Source organism: Tenrec ecaudatus, chromosome 5, assembly GCF_050624435.1.
Source record: "Tenrec ecaudatus isolate mTenEca1 chromosome 5, mTenEca1.hap1, whole genome shotgun sequence".
Taxonomy (NCBI): Eukaryota; Metazoa; Chordata; class Mammalia; order Afrosoricida; family Tenrecidae; genus Tenrec; species Tenrec ecaudatus.
In genome coordinates, this window is record NC_134534.1 from 39,940,408 (window position 1) to 39,958,087 (window position 17,680).

Consider the following 17,680-nt stretch of genomic DNA (forward strand, 5'->3'; position numbering starts at 1 on the left):
CTCCCACAATGCTCGGCGCCGCCGCCCTGCGCCGCGCCTTCGGGCAGAGGGTGCCCGGGATTAGTTAGTTCCGAGAGAAGGACGGAGGTTGCCGTAGGTGCTCGCTCTTTCCAGGCTCCGCTGGGCAGAAAGCGTTTGCCATGTCGTCCTTGATCAGAAAGGTGATCAGCACCACCAAGGCCCCAGGGGCCATTGGTCCCTACAGGTAACGTTGCAGGTGGGGAGCGAGGGCTGGCCCGGGGTGCGCGGGGCTCCGGGCTCTGGGCTGCGACCACTCGGAGACAATCCGAGGGACCTTGGGGTTCGTCCGGGCCGACCCCATCGAACAGGTGAGGAAACTGAGCGCGCGAAGGAGGCACAGCCAGGTTGGGAGCCCCACAGCCCCGGAGACCCCGCCAGTTAGACGCGAGCCCCGGGGGACCTGGCTGCGGTCCGCGCCTCCGCGGACTTTGCGCCACCCGTGGACCGCCTGCCGCTGGAGCCCAGCCGGCTTCAGCCAGAACTCTCTGGAGGCGGCCCAGCCCTGGTTTCTTCTTTTTCCTTTTTGGAACAGTTTTATTGACATAATTTACACACCAGAAGGTTCGCCTGTTGCCCGCGTACAAGCCATTGATTTTCACTGTACCCACAAAGCTGTGCAGCCTTCACAACCGTCTAATTCCTGAGCATTTTCGTTGCCCCCAAAAGGAGCCCCGCACTCATTGGCAGTCACCCCTCACTCCCTCCTTCCCCGGCTTCTGGCCATCCTGTCTCTGCTTTCTTCTGTCTCTGGATTTGCCTGCGCTGACTGCCTCATACATGGAATCTTGCAATCTGCGGTATTTTTAAGAATGGATTCTTTCAGATACCGTACCCTAACCCTCTTTTCATTTTAAGGAGTGAATCCTACAAATGACAAATGTCTTCTCTAGAGAAAGCTGTTATTTTTTATAAAGCTCAAAACCAAAATGACAACAACAAACCCTCTCTGCCATTGAGTTGCTTCCTACTAGTAGTTAGTGAATGGGTTACACATCAGGCTGCTGGCCCACAGGGTCAGAGGTTTGAAACCACCAGCCACTCTGCTGGAGAAAGATGAGACTTTCTACTCCAGTAAAGATTTAGTGTCAGAACCCACAGGGGCAGTTCTACTCTGTCCTATAGGGTCTCTGTCACTTACAATGCTTGGCAAGTCAAAACCTCTGCACATCCACCTAAGCCTTACTGCGTGCCCCTGAGTCAGTTCCAACCCCCAACAGCCCTATAGGATGGGGTAGAACTGCCTCAAAGGGCTTTCTAGACTGCAACCATGGCGTGATGGTTATGTGTTGGGCTGCTAACCACAAGGTCTGAAGTTTGAAACTACCAGTCAGTCTGCAGGAGAAAGGTGAGGCTTTCTACTCCTGTAAAGAGTTATAGTCTCAGAAACCCACAGGGGCAGTTCTGCCCTATCCTATAAGGTCACTATAAGTCAGAATTGATTCAATGGCAGTGAGGGCTTTATAAAATTTAATCTATGGGGCATAAACCCCAAGTCTTTCCCCAGCCCCACTGAGTGGGTTCAGCAGCCCCCTGCTTTACCATGGCATTGCCTGTGTTCTTCATGTATGGCTTAGGACTCACTTTTTATAGTGTGTCTGGTGATGCTTGTGAATTTATAGCCCGTGCTCATTTCCCATCAACAAAATCAACTGCAAACCACAAGGAAGATAGATTTCTAAAGCTGCCTGGTAGGCTCTAGTTAAATATATGAAAGGTCACCAAGTATCACTATAAAAACCATAGAATTCTTTATTAAATAAAGATATCCCAATATGAAGCTATTGTTGCCAACATAGCCTCCATCGAGGTCTAAAGGCTCTGGCAGTGTAGTTTCCATCTGTCTGAGCGTCCTCCAAGACTTCAGTGCTCTTCCATGTATGCCACGTCAGAAGAGGCCGGTGTGGCATCCCTGGGGGACTCGGAGACCTTTGAGTTTGAGGAACAAAGCACAAAGTCAGAAGACGTAACGTCTGGACTGTAGGACAGATGGGGAAAAGCTTCCCAGTGAGATTCTCATAGGGCAGCCCCTGGGACCCTCAGCGAATGAGTGGGTGCTTTGTTGTGAACGAAAAAAAAAAAATCCTCAGTGCCCTTTTCCTGGCTAATTTCTCCCCAGTGCAGTTTTCCGTTTTCTTCCTTATAACTCCTATGCGGCTCCATGTCCTTGGAGAAAATCCATCAAGTTCATCCCTTTGGGGTGCCAAGGAAGAATCTCCACAACCTTCAGAGCTGGCCTCTCTGCCCTTGAATGTCGTGGCCCCGCAGATCCCCTTGGAAGCCACTGCTTTGACCGGACCTTCTTTTGAAGGCACCTTAACGAGATTAAGACAGGTGTATTCCTGCGGTAATTTGTATGCAGCCACCCAGTGATTGCAGAGACATGTTTAGACACGTGTGTAGAATAAGCCCATGCATGTATGAGATAGAACTTGATAGCAGTATTTTTTGACGTGGTCTTATAGGTCTACTGGCCTGAAAAATCTTGTTAGGTGTTGTTCTTGGGGCCAGCTAGTCAGTTCTGACCCATAGCAACCCTATGCATAGCAGAAGCTGCCACGGTCCTGCCCATCCTCACAATTGTTTCTGTGACGGAACCCATGTTGCAGCCGCCGTGTCCATCGTCTCCTTGACATCCTTCCTCTTTTGGGCCCACTCCTGTGCTTTACCAAGCACAATGTCCTCCAGGGACTGGTCTCTCCTGACAACCTGTCCAAAGTACGTAAGACAAAAAAGTCTCAACCTCCGTGCCTCTAACGAGCACTCGGAGCCCACCCTCCAAGACAGGCTGGAGTGTCATTTTAGCAGCCCCTACTCTCAGTATTCTTCAGCGCCACATATCTAGCCTGTCGATTGATCTCCACTATCAACACCATCCGAAGTGGTATTAAATAAAGACTTTCCTTAGACTGTGTTTGGAAGCCACAGACAGCTATCTTATCTGACTTTTCTTTGTGGTATGCCCAGCACCTAACAGTACCTTACACAAAGTTTCTCAATATGTATTGCTGAATGCGTGCATCTGTGATTGGCTGTAGCGTACCTAAACACACAGGCCAACAAGAAGTACTTATGAACCTTACCTATCTCCGTAGCCCTCTTTTCAACCAGCTGCCTGACACATAGTAAGTGTGCAGTAAAACTATTCAATGACTGGTCTGGTTGAAACGCTGCTCCTTTTCAGTCTTTTGTGTTGAAGAATAAAACCCTTTCCCACTAATTAATTACATCCCAGTGAAGTTGATTGGGCACAGTAAAGCACTTTTTGGAAACAGGAAACTGGCTTAGTTGCTATGTGGATGGAGTTTGTAGTGAGTGCCTTGTTTGTTTGTTTGAATTCTGAATCCTGTCCAAAAGAATACAACTGTGTTGGACTTTCGGACCCTGGCCTGGGGGTGCAGGACTTTCTGTCCCTGGCCTGGGGGTACAGGAGGTGGTGGTGGTGTCACAGATTAACTGATGAGCTCGGCACATTTCAGCAGTGCCGCAGAGCAGAACCTTGAGAGGGTTCTACACCAGTCCACCATTGCCTGGCCAGCCCCGCATCTAATCACAAACGTGATTAGTGATGGACCGTGGGACATAGAGGATGGCGTGTAAAGAATGACGAGGGTGCTCTGAAGGCAGTGTTACTTATTACCCCTTGTGTCAGGTAGAACCATGTGCTTGTCAATTCTCTGAAGCCCAGCAACTTGGATGGTAGTGTTCTTATGCTCGGGAAGTGCCGTTTGCCCCTCTCCAACGACAGGTTGTGTTGTATTCATTTTACTGTTGGTAAAATCTATAGAACACACAGTCACAGAATGGCCATCTACTCAGTGGCAGCTAGTGAACGAGAAGCATTTTTACGCAGATTAATGTGTTTCCCACCACTGGATATTTCTGAAAGCTCTCATCACCCCCAACAGACTCAGAGCGAACTATCAAATGTAGCGCTCCATGCATTTTAGTAAATGCCTACAGGCATGGACCCACTAAATACCACAGTAAAGTTTTTTTGAATACTTCTGTCACCCCAAAAATTCCTTTACCCCCTTTTGAGGTCAGTATGCCACCCTATTGCTAGTCTCAGGCAACCACTAATCTGTCATTCCATGCTAAAATGTCATCCAAGTGGAATCGAACGGAATATGCAGTAGTTCAGTCCATTTTAGCTGAATAGAATTCTGTTTTGTGGATACACCACTTTTTTAAAAACCCCATTTAACAGTCAGTGAGATTTTGGGGTTTCCCTTCTCTCTCTTTTTTTTATCATGAATAATGCAGTTCTGAGCACTTCATGTAAAGTACTGTTTCCCAAGATGGGCAATAGCGCCCCTTGGAAATTCTGGGACAATCCAGGGGTGCTGCAGAGACCCTGGTTTATGGGCTACAATACGAAGTTTGAATTGCCAGGGGGAAGGCTGTGTAAATGTTTTTCAGAAAAGAGGCCATAGGCCAAAGAAGTTAAAGAACTTACTGTAAAGCCTTTGCGTGAACACGTGTTTTTATTTCTCTTGGGTAGAAACATAGGAAAGAAAGTACTTGGTCGTAAATTATATTTATGTTTCAACTTTTTTTAAATTGCCAAATACTTTTCCAAAGTGACTGTCCCATTTTGAATTCGCACAGACAGTGTGGGATGGTTCCCATTGCTGTGCGTCCTTGTTGGGGATTATCAGTGCTCCTGTGATGTGGAATGGTATTTTATTACGGCTTTGATTTGTAACCTCCTGATGACTACAGAGATCACACATCGCTGTCAGGCGGCTGAGCACCAGGAGAAAGATGGGGCCTTCAGAAACTCACGGGGCAGCCCGTCCTGTCCGACAGGGTCGCTCTGAGTTAGCTGGTGGCAGCGAGCTGAAGGACTGAGCATGTCGAACATCCTGTGTGTGTTCCTGGGCTCTGCCCAGAACGTCCTCGCGTGTAGCCGCTGTCCACACAACCGCCCTTTCTTAGTTACATTTTCTTGCAAGCACTTTCTCCCAATCTCTGACTTGCTTTTTTATCTTTTGCAAGATGTCTTTTGGCAAAAGTTTTTTATTTTAATGAAGTCCAGTTGACGAACTTTTTCTTTTGTCGTTTGTATTTTTCAAGCTCGAAGCAATCTTTTGGCGTTCCAGTTAATGTTTTCCATTTGACGCTAGATTTCTGTCATTGCAGTCAAGCCGTGATGGTCGACAGGACCATGTACATTTCGGGACAGGTGGGTCTGAACCCGTCAAACGGACAGCTTGTGCCAGGAGGAGTGGTAGAAGAAACCAAGCAGGTAAGTCCTTCCCACCTCTGCGTTTCTCTGTCCTGGGATATTGTCAGTTGGAATGCTGACTGATTCATAGAGATTGGAGATGAAGTGATTTTGTCAGTGCCTCCCTATTTGGTTCAAGACAGTTTTCTGAGTCAAGAGTTGAAATATTGATTTATGGTTGAACAACCAAAAGGCGATCCCTCCTCTTTATGACTAAGGTTTATGACCTTTAGCCTGAGTTGTCAAAATCAGATAACATCTTGTCAGTTCACCCAGGTTGGGAAATTTGCTTCACAGGGCCACTGACCTGCCGTTAGCAAAGCAAAAGATAGCACCTTAGGAACAAAAGTCAGCATTTGTTACTAAGAGAAAAGTGGTAAAGATTACACACAGCATGTTTTAAGCTCTGAAGGGGGAACTCAGCTCTATCCACTAAATAACCAAATCTACAAAGGGGCTGGTTGATTCAATCAGACGAGACCTATGTGACAGAATTGATATTGAAAAATCTCTAAGGTAAATTGTCACCTGGAAAAACCAAGATCCAGAGCAGCTTGCATAGTATGCTAGCATGCGTGCATGCATGTGTGTATGCGTGTGTCTCTCTAAGAGTCTGTGTACACTGATGTGGATCTAAGCATTAACTGTGTCTGGAAACATGAAGGGACTTCAAACTGTTCCACGAATTGTTTGAAGCCCCCTCAGAAGCACGACAGTGGTTGCCTCTGAGGAGAACTGGAAAGGGATGCAGGTGGGGAGGTATCTTTTCATTGCATCTGCTTTGGTAGCTTTTTGACGGTGTTACCATCTAAGTTAAGGAGACAGCTAAATGACAACAAATACATATTTCACACACACACACACAGGCTGTAGTGTCAAGTATACGGTGTACACAATTTTAGAAAAATATTTTTTAAAAACAAAACACTGCACTGAGTCCATTCCAACTCTTTGGAACCCTGTGGGACAGAGTGAAGCCACCTCGTTGAGGGTCAGAAACTACGTCTCTCACAGGAGCAGACAGCCTCATCTCTCACCCTCGGAGCCCTGGTGGACTGGCCCGGGATTAGCAGCACAGTGGGAAATCCACATGCCACCAGGGCTCCTGTCAGAGAAAAGGGACCTCATAAGTATTCTGTAAAAGAAAAACATTCATTTTAAATGCCTACCGACTCGTGCTTGTCCTTGAATGAATAGAGTGAGGTGTCCCAGATATGAGGTCGCCTTCCGCTTAGTGGGTACTAGTTGAAAACACCCCTGAGGAAAGAGCTTGTACTCCCAAAAGGGGACAAGGCGTCCCACTGCACCTCAGAAAGATCCATTACATTCCAAGGAAACCGGAGAGCATCTCTGCCTGGAAAGGGTAGGCAGAGTTTTCCTGCCACGCAAGCAAAGATGATCCACTGAAGTTCTGGGAACCGTCCTGTCACGTCAGAGCCTTAGACTGTTCTTGTATTGGTTCGCAGGCTCTTACCAACATGGGTGAAATCCTGAAAGCTGCCGGATGTGACTTCACCAATGGTGAGCTCCTTGATGTCACTGCACATTTCTGATTGCTGTTTCTTAGGGTTTCTGTTTTTCTTAGTGTTTGTAAGTATTCCAAGAGTTGTCAAATATTTTAAGTGGAACTTGGATAAAACTACATCTCTGGATGATCAAACTCACATTGCGTTTTTAAATGTTGTAGAAGCAAACCTAGCCCACATTCTCTATGATCTTTAAAAAGAGCCGTTGTGTCAGACAGTGTAAGACACGACAAAATAATAATAATTTGTAAATTATGAAGGGTTCATGGGGGAGGGGGAAGGGAGTCAGAAAAATGAGCTGATACCAAGGGCTCAAATAGAAAAAATGTTTTGAGAATAATGATGACAACAAATGTACAAATGTGCTTGACACGGAAGATGGATGGATGGATGGATGGATGGATGGATGGATGGATGGATGGATGGATGGATGGATGGATAATGAGAGTGGATGAGCCCCCAGTAAATGATTAAAAAAAAGATTGACAACCTGGGAAACCCTCTGTATAAGGGTCACTGCGGTGGGCGTCGACTCGATGGCAGTGGGTTTGGGGTTTGGGTTCGGGATCAGACCGCTAGCTAACCATCATGATGCTTTATCTGTCCTCCAGTGGTCAAGACGACTGTGCTGCTGGCTGACATAAATGACTTCGCCACCGTCAATGACATCTATAAGCAGTGTACGTGATTTGGCTTTCTTCCTGTTTTCCACTTGAAAAAGAAATGAATTCACCGAGGGCCTGTTATGATGGAGGAGGGATAACCAATAGGAAAGAAGAGATTGTCTGGGGGAGCACGCAGTCTGGCGACGTGAAAAAGACACTGTTTTTGGGGTCCCTGGATGAATCTGCTGCAACCCATTTTAATCAATCCATTTCCCCGAAACCATTCTGTCACCCTGTTCTCAGGCTCTGTACACCCTGAGAGCACCTTGTTCTCACGCCGAACAAGGTCGGAGTGACAGTGAGTGAGGACGCGTCCATCGGTCCTCCCGGCAGTGAGTCACTCAGAAAAGATTAGGCACCATTGACTCACAGGACAAGACGTCTTAGCGAGCACATCTGAAATAGGAGCTACTTCTCTAGGCTGCACGGAGTAGTCAGTGAAGTGCTTACCACGTGTTGATGATGCAGTGTTGACTGACAATGCCAATATTTCCGAGGGCTAAAATGAAATTTTTGTTGTTGATTCAGATTTCAAGAGTAGTTTTCCCGCTCGAGCTGCTTACCAAGTTGCTGCTTTGCCCAAAGTAAGTACCCTTGAGAAACACGAACGGAAGTGGTTTTGAATTTCACTTTCAGCTTTCATGAGCATTGTGGCAATTTGCACCGTACATCCATTTTCTAGCCAGCAACCCATATGAGGTGTACCCAACAAAACAGATTTTTTTTCCCCCAAAGCTATGCATTTAATTTTTTTACAAAGCAACCTTGTTGCCTCCAGAGTACTCTCCATTACACCGAATACATTTGTCAATTCTGAAATTCCATTCTTGGAAACATTTTTTAAACTCATCTGTTTGAATGGCTGACAGCACCTCCCTCATTTTTTTCTTCACCTCTTCTATGTCATCAAATCGCTGGCCTTTTTAATTCCCTCTTCATTCGCAGAAACAAAAAGAAGTCGCATGGAGCAAGGTCAAGTGAGTAAGGCGCATGGGGCAAGAGAGGCATGCTGTTTTTAAAAAAAATCATTTTATTAGGGGCACGTGCAACTCTTAACACAATCTATACAAACATCAATTGTATAAAGCACATTTGTACACTCCTTGTCCTCATTCTCAAAACATTTGCTCTCCACTTAGCCCCTGGCATCAGCTCCTCATTTTCCCCTCCCTCCCCGCTCCCCACAGGCATGCTGTTTTTGCCCAAAACTGGCGCACTGAGATGGCTGTGTGAGCAGGGACATTGTCATGGTGGCAAAACCAGTCCCCCGTCTGCCACAAATCAGGCCATTTTTATCTCACACTGTTAAGCAATCTTTTCAGAACCTCTAAATAGAAAGCTTGATTAGCAGTCGGACCTGGTGGAATAAACTCCAAATGCGATACAGGTTGACATTTCTGTCCATTTGAGAAGCTGACGGGCGTCCAGAACCAGGTTTGTCATTGACATTCACCTTTTGTGAAATGAGAAAGCCACTCGTACACTCGAGTTTTTCCCGTAGCGCTGTCCTTGTCAGCTCTGTTCAACATCGCAATAGTTTCAGCAGCATTTCCTCAAGCAAGAAACCTAATTTCACAGCCACACACTAGTGTCTTAAATCAGTCGTCACAAAAAACAAGGCTCAAGCGAAACTGCTTTAATGAAAAAATTCACTCTGACCAAAAAGAACCTTCCCAAGCAACGCCACTGGGTGAACTAACTCAGAGCGGGTGCTTCTGTGCTTGCCTAGCAAGGAAAATGCATAATCTGAAGGCTCCACCCAGCTCAATTTGGGGTTTTGGGGGTACCCCTCATATATATGTTGTTTCATTTCACTGACTGCAATTCCCACGATGAAACGCATCTTGTCCCACATCTTCTCTCTGCTGCCTGTTTCTACACCTTCTTTCCTAGCCTTTCTGAACTCTGTCTTTGGGTAAATACTGCTCTTTGGATCTCACATGTTGCCTTTCCTAAGACGTGCCTACCTCCCCAGTATTATTATCTGTTATTTGGCTGAAAATTGAGCCTCAGAAGCAAGTTCATTTTCAGACCCGAAAGGGCCATATCTCAGGAGTTCTGCCTGTCTCTGAAGCCAGTAAGCCCAAACTATTTTATGATTTTGAGTTTGTCCCACGCCATCCAAGACCTAACGATCTCTTTGTCAGAGCAGGTGGTGGTAGTAGCGGGCACCACCTAGCTCTTCTGGTTTCAGTTGTGGAGACTGAGGTTTGTGTGGCCCATCAGTGCATTGACTGTTTCCATGCATCTTTCCAGACTGGAAATGAGACACGTATGATAAATTAGGATACTCTAGGGTAACACTTAGATATAACAGAATCAGAATAATTAAATTGGGAGAAAATGTGAAAAATAAAATTTATATAACCCCGCTCTGTGCAGTGGCAATATCGTAGCCAGTGAGGTTGATCCGAGGTGCGATTATTGCTAATTGAAAAGAAAATTTACAAAACCCAGCTGGATTGTAGTGGTCTTATTTAGGGACTATAAATTTGAGCCAGATTTATGAAATTTGTAGGACTTAATATACCTAGCTATTTGTTATGAGAAATCTAAACCTTCCATTAGAAAATATTCTCTCTAAATTGGTGGCATACTGAGTACCATTCTCTCGATATTCTCCCTGGATGCTCTTTTCCTGTAACTCTGAGGTTCACAATAGTCCCTCCTACAAAAAAGCAGCGCCGGCTGACTACTTCCATGTGCAGTTCCCACTGAAGGAAATTTATCTTCTACGAATGGCATTTCCATTACGTTAATTGACTGGTACTTGGAATGGCCCTGTCATCAAACGTCAGGGGGTGTGGGGATGTGGGGTGTCATAGAAACTGTCCTGGGCTTGGATTCACGTGAGAATCCGTCATCTGGTTTTGTGGCCTGACAAGTTAATGAACCTCTCTAAGCGTCGGTGATTAGACGTCCTGGAGGCGCCGTGGTTCAGTGCTCGTCTGCTGACTAAAGGTCAGTGGTTCAAACCCGCCAGCTGCTCTGAGGGAGAGAGATGGGATAGTCTGCTTCGTTCACGATTTATAGCCTTGAAAGCTACATAGGGCAGTGCTACTCTGTCTATAGAGTGGTCTTGAGTTGAAATCGTCTCAAGAGCTATGGGTTCTGTTCTTTGGCTTTTAAGCTTCAGTGTATCATTCTGTGGGTCGGAGGCGGGGCAGGGAGCCCTGCCTCAGAGAACTGTTTGGAGCGTTCTCTGTGCTAATATAGGTGAGCATGTCTAGCATAGTGCCTGGCCCATCATCTGTGCTTATGGGCATCCCCCACCCCTTTCCTTCTGCGAATAGTTTAATCATTATAGTACTGTTTTGCTGATAGTTGCATATTCTTAGTAGGCGCTATCCAAAAAGCAAACAAACTCACTGCTCTTGAGTGGATGCCAATTCATAGCAGCCCTAGAGGACGGGGTAGGACTGCCCCTGCGCATTTCTGAGACTGGGACTCCGTACAGGAGTAGAAAGCCCACCTCTCTCCCACAGCGCAGCTGGTGCCTTTGAACTGCTGAATTTGTTGCGGTCAGCAGGCCAGCATGTAACCACCGTGCCACCAGCGCTCATTAGTAGGTGGTGTCAAGCTCCCTTAGTCACTGAAAAATGACCTAACCATTGTCCTTGTACTTTCCTTAAAGGGAGCCCGGGTTGAAATTGAAGCCATAGCGATCCAAGGACCAATCTCATCAGCATGACTATAAATGGGACCGGTGTTGTGGAGCGCCTGGGATTTTCAAACTATCTTAAAATTAACACTTAGGTTTTGTAATCAATGCTTGAAGTGGAAGCTTGACCAAAATAATCTGATGATTTTGTGTATGTGGAAATTCCCCTGTAAGGGGTGAGTTGAACATGTGTTGAAGATCAGAAGAATTTAATTGTTGGTGTTATAACTCACATTTATTTGTAATCATTGATTGTGGACGAAGGTTCACTATTACATAGTTACTCAGATGAATCAAAGTGACAGGAAACAATATGTAGGAAAGATGTTACCCTAGCGGATAAATCAGAGTACACCAAATCCAATTAAGTCTTACTAATATAGTGAGGTATCACCCTCGTGTCAGATCCATGATTCTGCTTTTACTTGAATAAAATTAAAAGTGTCCAAGTTGAATGGCAGAAGCAAAGAAGAACGTGGACCAAATTTTTAGAGAGCTGTTTCTCTAATGGAAATAAAACAGATGTGCAAGTTTTTCCTGGTGTCATTTATTTCCTCTAGCAGCAGCTAGTGGGGCATTTCCATCTCACGAGTAATGTGAATGGAGCTGTTTAATGATCAGAACAGGATTTACCGCATCAGAGCTCGCTCTCAGTGTCAAAAAGCAAAGATGTCACCTTGAGGACTAAGGTGTGCCTGATCCACCCCACGGTACTCCCATCGCTCCATACACATGCAGAAACGGCCACGAGTAAGGAAGTCCAAGGAACAGGCGCATCGAAATGGGGGTGCTGACAGGAAATAATTCACTATCCCAAGGACCTCTGTGAGAAATAGGCCCGGGAAGAGGGAGATGGTGGACGACAAATTCTTTATTCTCCGATTGAAGAAGCCTGGGAGCCCAGGACTCCAGGTGGAGGGAGGCCTTCACAAGTGCGCGTTAGAGCTGCATCCCAGTCACATCCCCTAATTAAAAATGTCCCCACAGTATCCCCCATACAGTGCTACCTTAAAGTGAACGCTCGTGGAAGCACATGGCCTATTGCTACCTGACCCAGCAGCTTTTCCTATAGAAGCAGAAATGTTGCTATTCTCCCTGCCCAGGGGACAGCCACCCCCTTAATGCCCCCAACACTGGTGTTAGGTTACTCCCCCACTTCTTTACATATGTGTTACCTGTAATTAGGGGAGAACACTTTGTTCTCCCACTCGGGCCTGGTTCCTGATGTCATGAAGAAGGCGAACATCCCAAAACTTTAGTCCATCTCTTAATTTCTTTCCTTCAACTACACAACCGTACGTAGGACCCAACCAGATGTGAGCTAGATCCCACAGACTACCAGAAGAATAAACCAACCTTTCTTGGAAGGAGTGCGGCCAGAATGGGGACATCATCTCGTGTATACTGGGCTTGCCTTTTGAGTCAGTACATCACGCCTGGTAAAGTTGAGGGTCTGTGAAAGAAGACCCACAATGAGGTGCATTAATCACCCAGGAGCGGTGAGTGTGCTGTAAGATAGGAATAACGCTAAGGAAGGTACAGCACCAGTTTGGTGCAGTTGGTCTGTTGTACGTGAGGTTGCTGTGGGTTGGAACCGACTCGGCAGCTAACAAGAACAAGGGAAGGAGCAGCCCTCAAAGTCACGTCCACCACGGATCTCAGCACATTCTTTCCGACAGACTTCGGATAAGTTTGAGTACAATGTGTGATGGGAATTTTTAAGGGATCTATAATTTGGGAAGTATTGACTAGCAGACTCACCACCCCATCCCCCATACATACACACACACCTGGCCTTATTTTTCTCCACTTTTTAAAAGCACAAAATAGTCTTTTAATCCCGTTACCCTCTACCCCACCCCCAATTACCTGTTTTCTGAACTAAATTTCTACCCTCTGCAAAATCATAAGCCAATGCCTTCCTCCTCTGGTCAGAGAAGTATTTGAGGTGCTATTTAAGTGAAATTGGCTCATTAAGATGTCTTTGGACTTTTAATCATGAGATTGAGTTGCAAATGACAGCATGCCAACTCAAAGTAGTATAAAAAACAAAAATGGATATTAATGGTTTGATAACACAGGCAGATCAGAGTACTTTAGGCATACTGAATCCAGATATGTAGTGACTTCATCTGTCTCTTGCGGGGAGATAGGTGTAGGCCCTGACATGAGCTACCAGTGTACTAAACTCAATAGCAATACAGCTTCCTGGCAGCTGTAGCAAAAGTCTCAGGGAAGCCTCTGATTGGTCCAGCCCAAGCCAGCAGCTCATACTTAAACTACTTACAGTAACTAAGAATTCTGATAGAGTCTAAGAGGCATAACTATAGAGATAGGTTCCCAAACTTACTGGGCTTAAACTTACTCAGTGCTCGTTGGCAATGAAAGACTTTTATACTTTAACTCATAATTCAGGATAAAATAGAGATATCTGGTTTTTCAGACAACCCTGTAAGATGGTGTATTATTCTGGGTTGACTAGAAAGAGTTTGTCTCCCGCCTCCAAGGAGGAAGACAGGAGTTCCCAGAATTCTCAGGAGAAGCCCATGCCCACATAGAGGCCTCATTGGCAATACAATGATTGACAGGCTAGACTCCACCTCTTCACTCATAATCCTCTCAAATTGACACAGGTGGTATTAGCCACTTTGGGAAACACTACTGTAGATAAACCATGACTTCAAACCCTACAATGGCTGAGCAGGAAACAAGCTATTGGCACCTAACTTAGCAACAGGGCCCGCATTAGGATTTTGAATAAATCACTAGAGGTTGTTAAATGCAAAAGGAGCACTTATTACATGTTGACCTTTCAAACAGTAATAGAAATAGTCTCTTTGAAGTGTCTTATTAAATACGTGATTAAAGAGTTCCCCATCCTTACCTTTGACAGCGTATATAATTTAAAGTCTACCCCCACCCCCCACCCCAGAGGGCAAATGCATCCAGAGTGACTTTACACATTTCTGGAATAACAATTCAGCATAAGACATGAACACAAAGAATGGCTTCTAAACACTTTATTCTGACAGTATACTCAGTCCATCAAAATTACACCTATTAAGCCCTTGTACAAAAACAATTTTTAAAGTTTTGACCATGTTTTCCCTTACAGCCAACTAATGAGGTAATCACCATAATATAAGAAAAAGGTGCATTCATCATCAACAAGTATTTACAGAATTTCAAATATGTGCTATGTACTGTAGGTAGAAATGGTGCTATTTTAACCATACACAAAAATAATAATAATAATTAAAAAGAACTTTACTACCCAGATAATATGAAGCTAATCTGTAGAGCTTCCCCTCAGTAACTAATTGAAATCAACTGACCTGCGTGTGTGTGGTGAAGGTTAGCAATGGCCTTGTGACTTCCGAGGTCAGTGGTGGGGCTCCCTCCCCTACCTCACCCACCTGACAAGAATAAAGCTGCTACTGAAAGCCTCTTCTGTCTTAACTTTGTGTGTGTGTGTGTGTGTGTGTGTGTGTGTGTGTGTGTGTTGGGAGCCACAGGGCCACATAAATAAATTCAATCAACTAGACATTATTTCTCATAAATGTACATGATAGCATGAATGAGGTTTTGCTTAAAAAAAAGTTTAAAAGCCCCCACTTTCATTGAGTCAATGTGGACTCTTGGTGAACCTATAGGTCAGGGTAGAACTGCCCTGTGGATTTCCAAGACTGGACCTCTTTACTGGAGTGGAAAACCTCATCTTTCTCCCACAGAGTGGCCAGTGGTTTCAAACTGTTGACCTTACGGTTGGCAGCCTAACGTGTAACCACTACACCACCGTAGGTTTGACTACAGTGATTTTTATTAAGAATATATTTCATAGCTATCTATTCTCCAAGGATAAGACAAAGAAACACGTTTCAAAATAAAGTTAGTATTTAACTATTTTCCCATGAACTGGGGAGGCTGAAGATCTTATCCGCCCTTGTGAATGGAAGTGGCAAGTTTGCTGATGTCAGTAGCACATTAGTTCATGGAAAGGATAAGTTAGATGAACATCACCTAAATCGGTTCTCTACCACCTCCCCAAATGACCACAGCTTGGCTTTGATGTCTGGAGACCCCTCATTTCATCGGGCACAGCAACCTTGACCTGGCTGTTAGCGCTCAGCATTTACTTAAACATGTCCAGTCAATTTGCTGAGTGGTATTAAAGTAAAGCTGAAAGTCTCCAATTTGACTTCATATGAGTTCGCAATGCCAGGGAGTTCCCTAACTTGTGTTGATCAGAACAAGAGCTAAAAAGAGAATCATCACACCTGTCAGCTGCTCTGTAGGATTCACTGGTTGATACTGCAACCTGACCCTCAGGATTATATCCAAACACTCATTAACTTCATAAACCGAGAAGGCAGACGCTGCCGGTCTTAGAGCACGTGACACTGTCAGTAAATGCTTCCCGCTTTGAAGACGCGGCTGTGCCTTGCTATTTGGTGAGTCCTGAGGAGACAGCAGGCAGGCTGCTTCCCTTTTCTTTAGAAATGGGGGTCGGGGGCACGGGGGGACTACAGGAATGGCTCGCTGATGTCCACATTGCTGATCTTTGTGAAAAAGAATGCAGAATCCAATTCTCCAGCTATCCTCATTTTAAAACATGGGATGATTGCAATCTCTTAACAAGCAATTGTGTTTTTAAAAATTAAAATAAACCCCAAACAACCACACCAAAAACACATGCGTGTAAACCCTGCTAGAGTTATCTGAGCATGGGGATACAGGAATAGCCAACATAGGAAAGACATTTTCCTCTAAAAGCACTCTGGGTCCAGGGCCAGATTTGCAATCCGGGAGAGAGCTTCTGTTGAAAGGTGTGGTGTTTTGACTGCTCAACGGTTATTGGCAACGCCCTGGGCTCCAAGGCCAGAGTCTAAATGGAAAAGCCACTGGGGCAGTTTGACCACACCATCCTGCAAGCCCCAGAGGTGGATTTGGGAATCGGCTGGAGCATCTCCTAACTGTGCAACTTGCCCCCTCTGCTGGCACATGGATGCGCTCACTCTCTGCTGGAGCTCCCAAGTGAAGAAGCACTTGGTTGTCGTTTCCCTCCCAGTTGTTGCTGTTCTCGGTGCTGGTGCTGTAAGCTGTCATCGAGGTGCTGCGGGCCCACAGTGACCCTGTGATAACAGAGCAAGCACTGCCCGGCCCTGCGCCATCCTCACAATTGCCCCTGTGCCTGAGCCCACTGTTGCAGCCACGCGTCGATCCACCGCATAAGGGCCTTCCTCTCTCCAGCTGCCCCTCTGCTTCAGCAAGCATGACGTCCTTCCCCAGGGACTGGCCTCTCCTGACAACACCTCCGAAGTACCTGAGGAAAGGCTCCCCATCCTTCCTCAAAGGAGCACTCCCAGTTAGGTATAAAAAAGAGTGGAATTGTCTCAATTAATTAAAAGAACACAAACGAAGCTATAACCATTGAACTCCAGGGAGAGAAAATCCAGCCCTGTGGAAAGTTTTTCTTTAAGTTCATCATGGGAAGTCCATGCTTTTCAGGGCCTGGGGACCTAAAATTAGAAGGCATGTAGCAATATTAAGTTTCTCAGCCTTAGGCAAGATAAAAAAAATCTAATGTAGGAATGGGTAGATTAAAGGGTTTTCATTGCACTGTCCAGGAACTCTTTTGTCATGTGTGTTTTAAAATGTAGGGGTGTAAATACACACGTAACATATATTATGGGGCTTCAAAAAGTTCATAGAAAAAACCCATTGTCCTTCAATTCCATTTTTCCACGAACTTTTAAAAGCCCCCTTGTACATGTAGCCTGGGATAAACATGGGCTTTTTTCTTTGGAAATATGCCCCCAGAACTTTATAACCTAGTGTTAGAAAGACCAAAGGCACTGGAGGAAGAACTTCACAGAACATCTTATAACTTTTTATATCTTTTGAGTTTTACTACAGGTATTCATTATATCCATTTTGTTTTTAAAGATTAATGAGCAGATTAGTTAGTTAGAGTAACAAAGGATATTTAAATATCCTTTATCAGTTATTTATCCAAAGGTAAAACAAACCACTGTCTTCAAAATGGATTCAGACACATAGTGACCCTAATAGGGTTTGGGAGGCTGAAAGCCTCATCTTTCTCCCTTGGAGTGACTGGTGGGTTTGAACTGCTGACTTTGTGGTTAGCTGACCGTGCCACCAGAGCTCTCCAAAGACATTAATCTCTAGAAGAAAAAAAAGCAGTGTCTACAATGTCCACATTAGAGATGAAACATAAAAATAAGATAAAGAAACCCAGTGTCTCCAGAATATTCTATCCTGATCTGTACAACACAAGGCGAGACATGGTGAGCCAGTTAGGTATGATTGTTATTTGTAATGATTTACCAAAATCCTTTGGTAACTTTGGAATTATTCATGAAGAGTGGTGCTCTACTGGGGCTTTGCTTGAACATTGATAAAATATTGCAAATGCGTTTCACAATCGTGATTCCTTAGCTCCCTTCCATCTCTCACTCACTCCCTGCCAGGGAGTCCACAGGAGCTCATAGCGACTGGGGAGCTCCCAGACTGGAACTGTCTACAGCAGTTCCGGTAACACTGTCCATCTCCGAAGCCT

The 17,680-nt window shown here is 45.2% G+C and overlaps 1 protein-coding gene and 1 non-coding gene across 2 annotated transcripts; both read left to right on the forward strand.

Moving 5' to 3' along the window:
• Positions 1–24: 24 nt before the first annotated feature.
• Positions 25–11,634, forward strand: RIDA (reactive intermediate imine deaminase A). The gene is made up of 6 exons (XM_075549450.1): positions 25–205; positions 5,164–5,269; positions 6,715–6,769; positions 7,386–7,454; positions 7,968–8,023; positions 11,074–11,634. The coding sequence occupies exons 1-6, from the start codon at positions 141–143 to the stop codon at positions 11,128–11,130; spliced, it is 408 nt and encodes a 135-aa protein (XP_075405565.1). The 5' UTR covers positions 25–140; the 3' UTR covers positions 11,131–11,634.
• On the forward strand, positions 9,810–9,951 carry LOC142449442 (U4 spliceosomal RNA). Its single transcript, XR_012784612.1, has one exon. It is a non-coding gene; the product is annotated as a U4 spliceosomal RNA (small nuclear RNA).
• Positions 11,635–17,680: the final 6,046 nt, after the last annotated feature.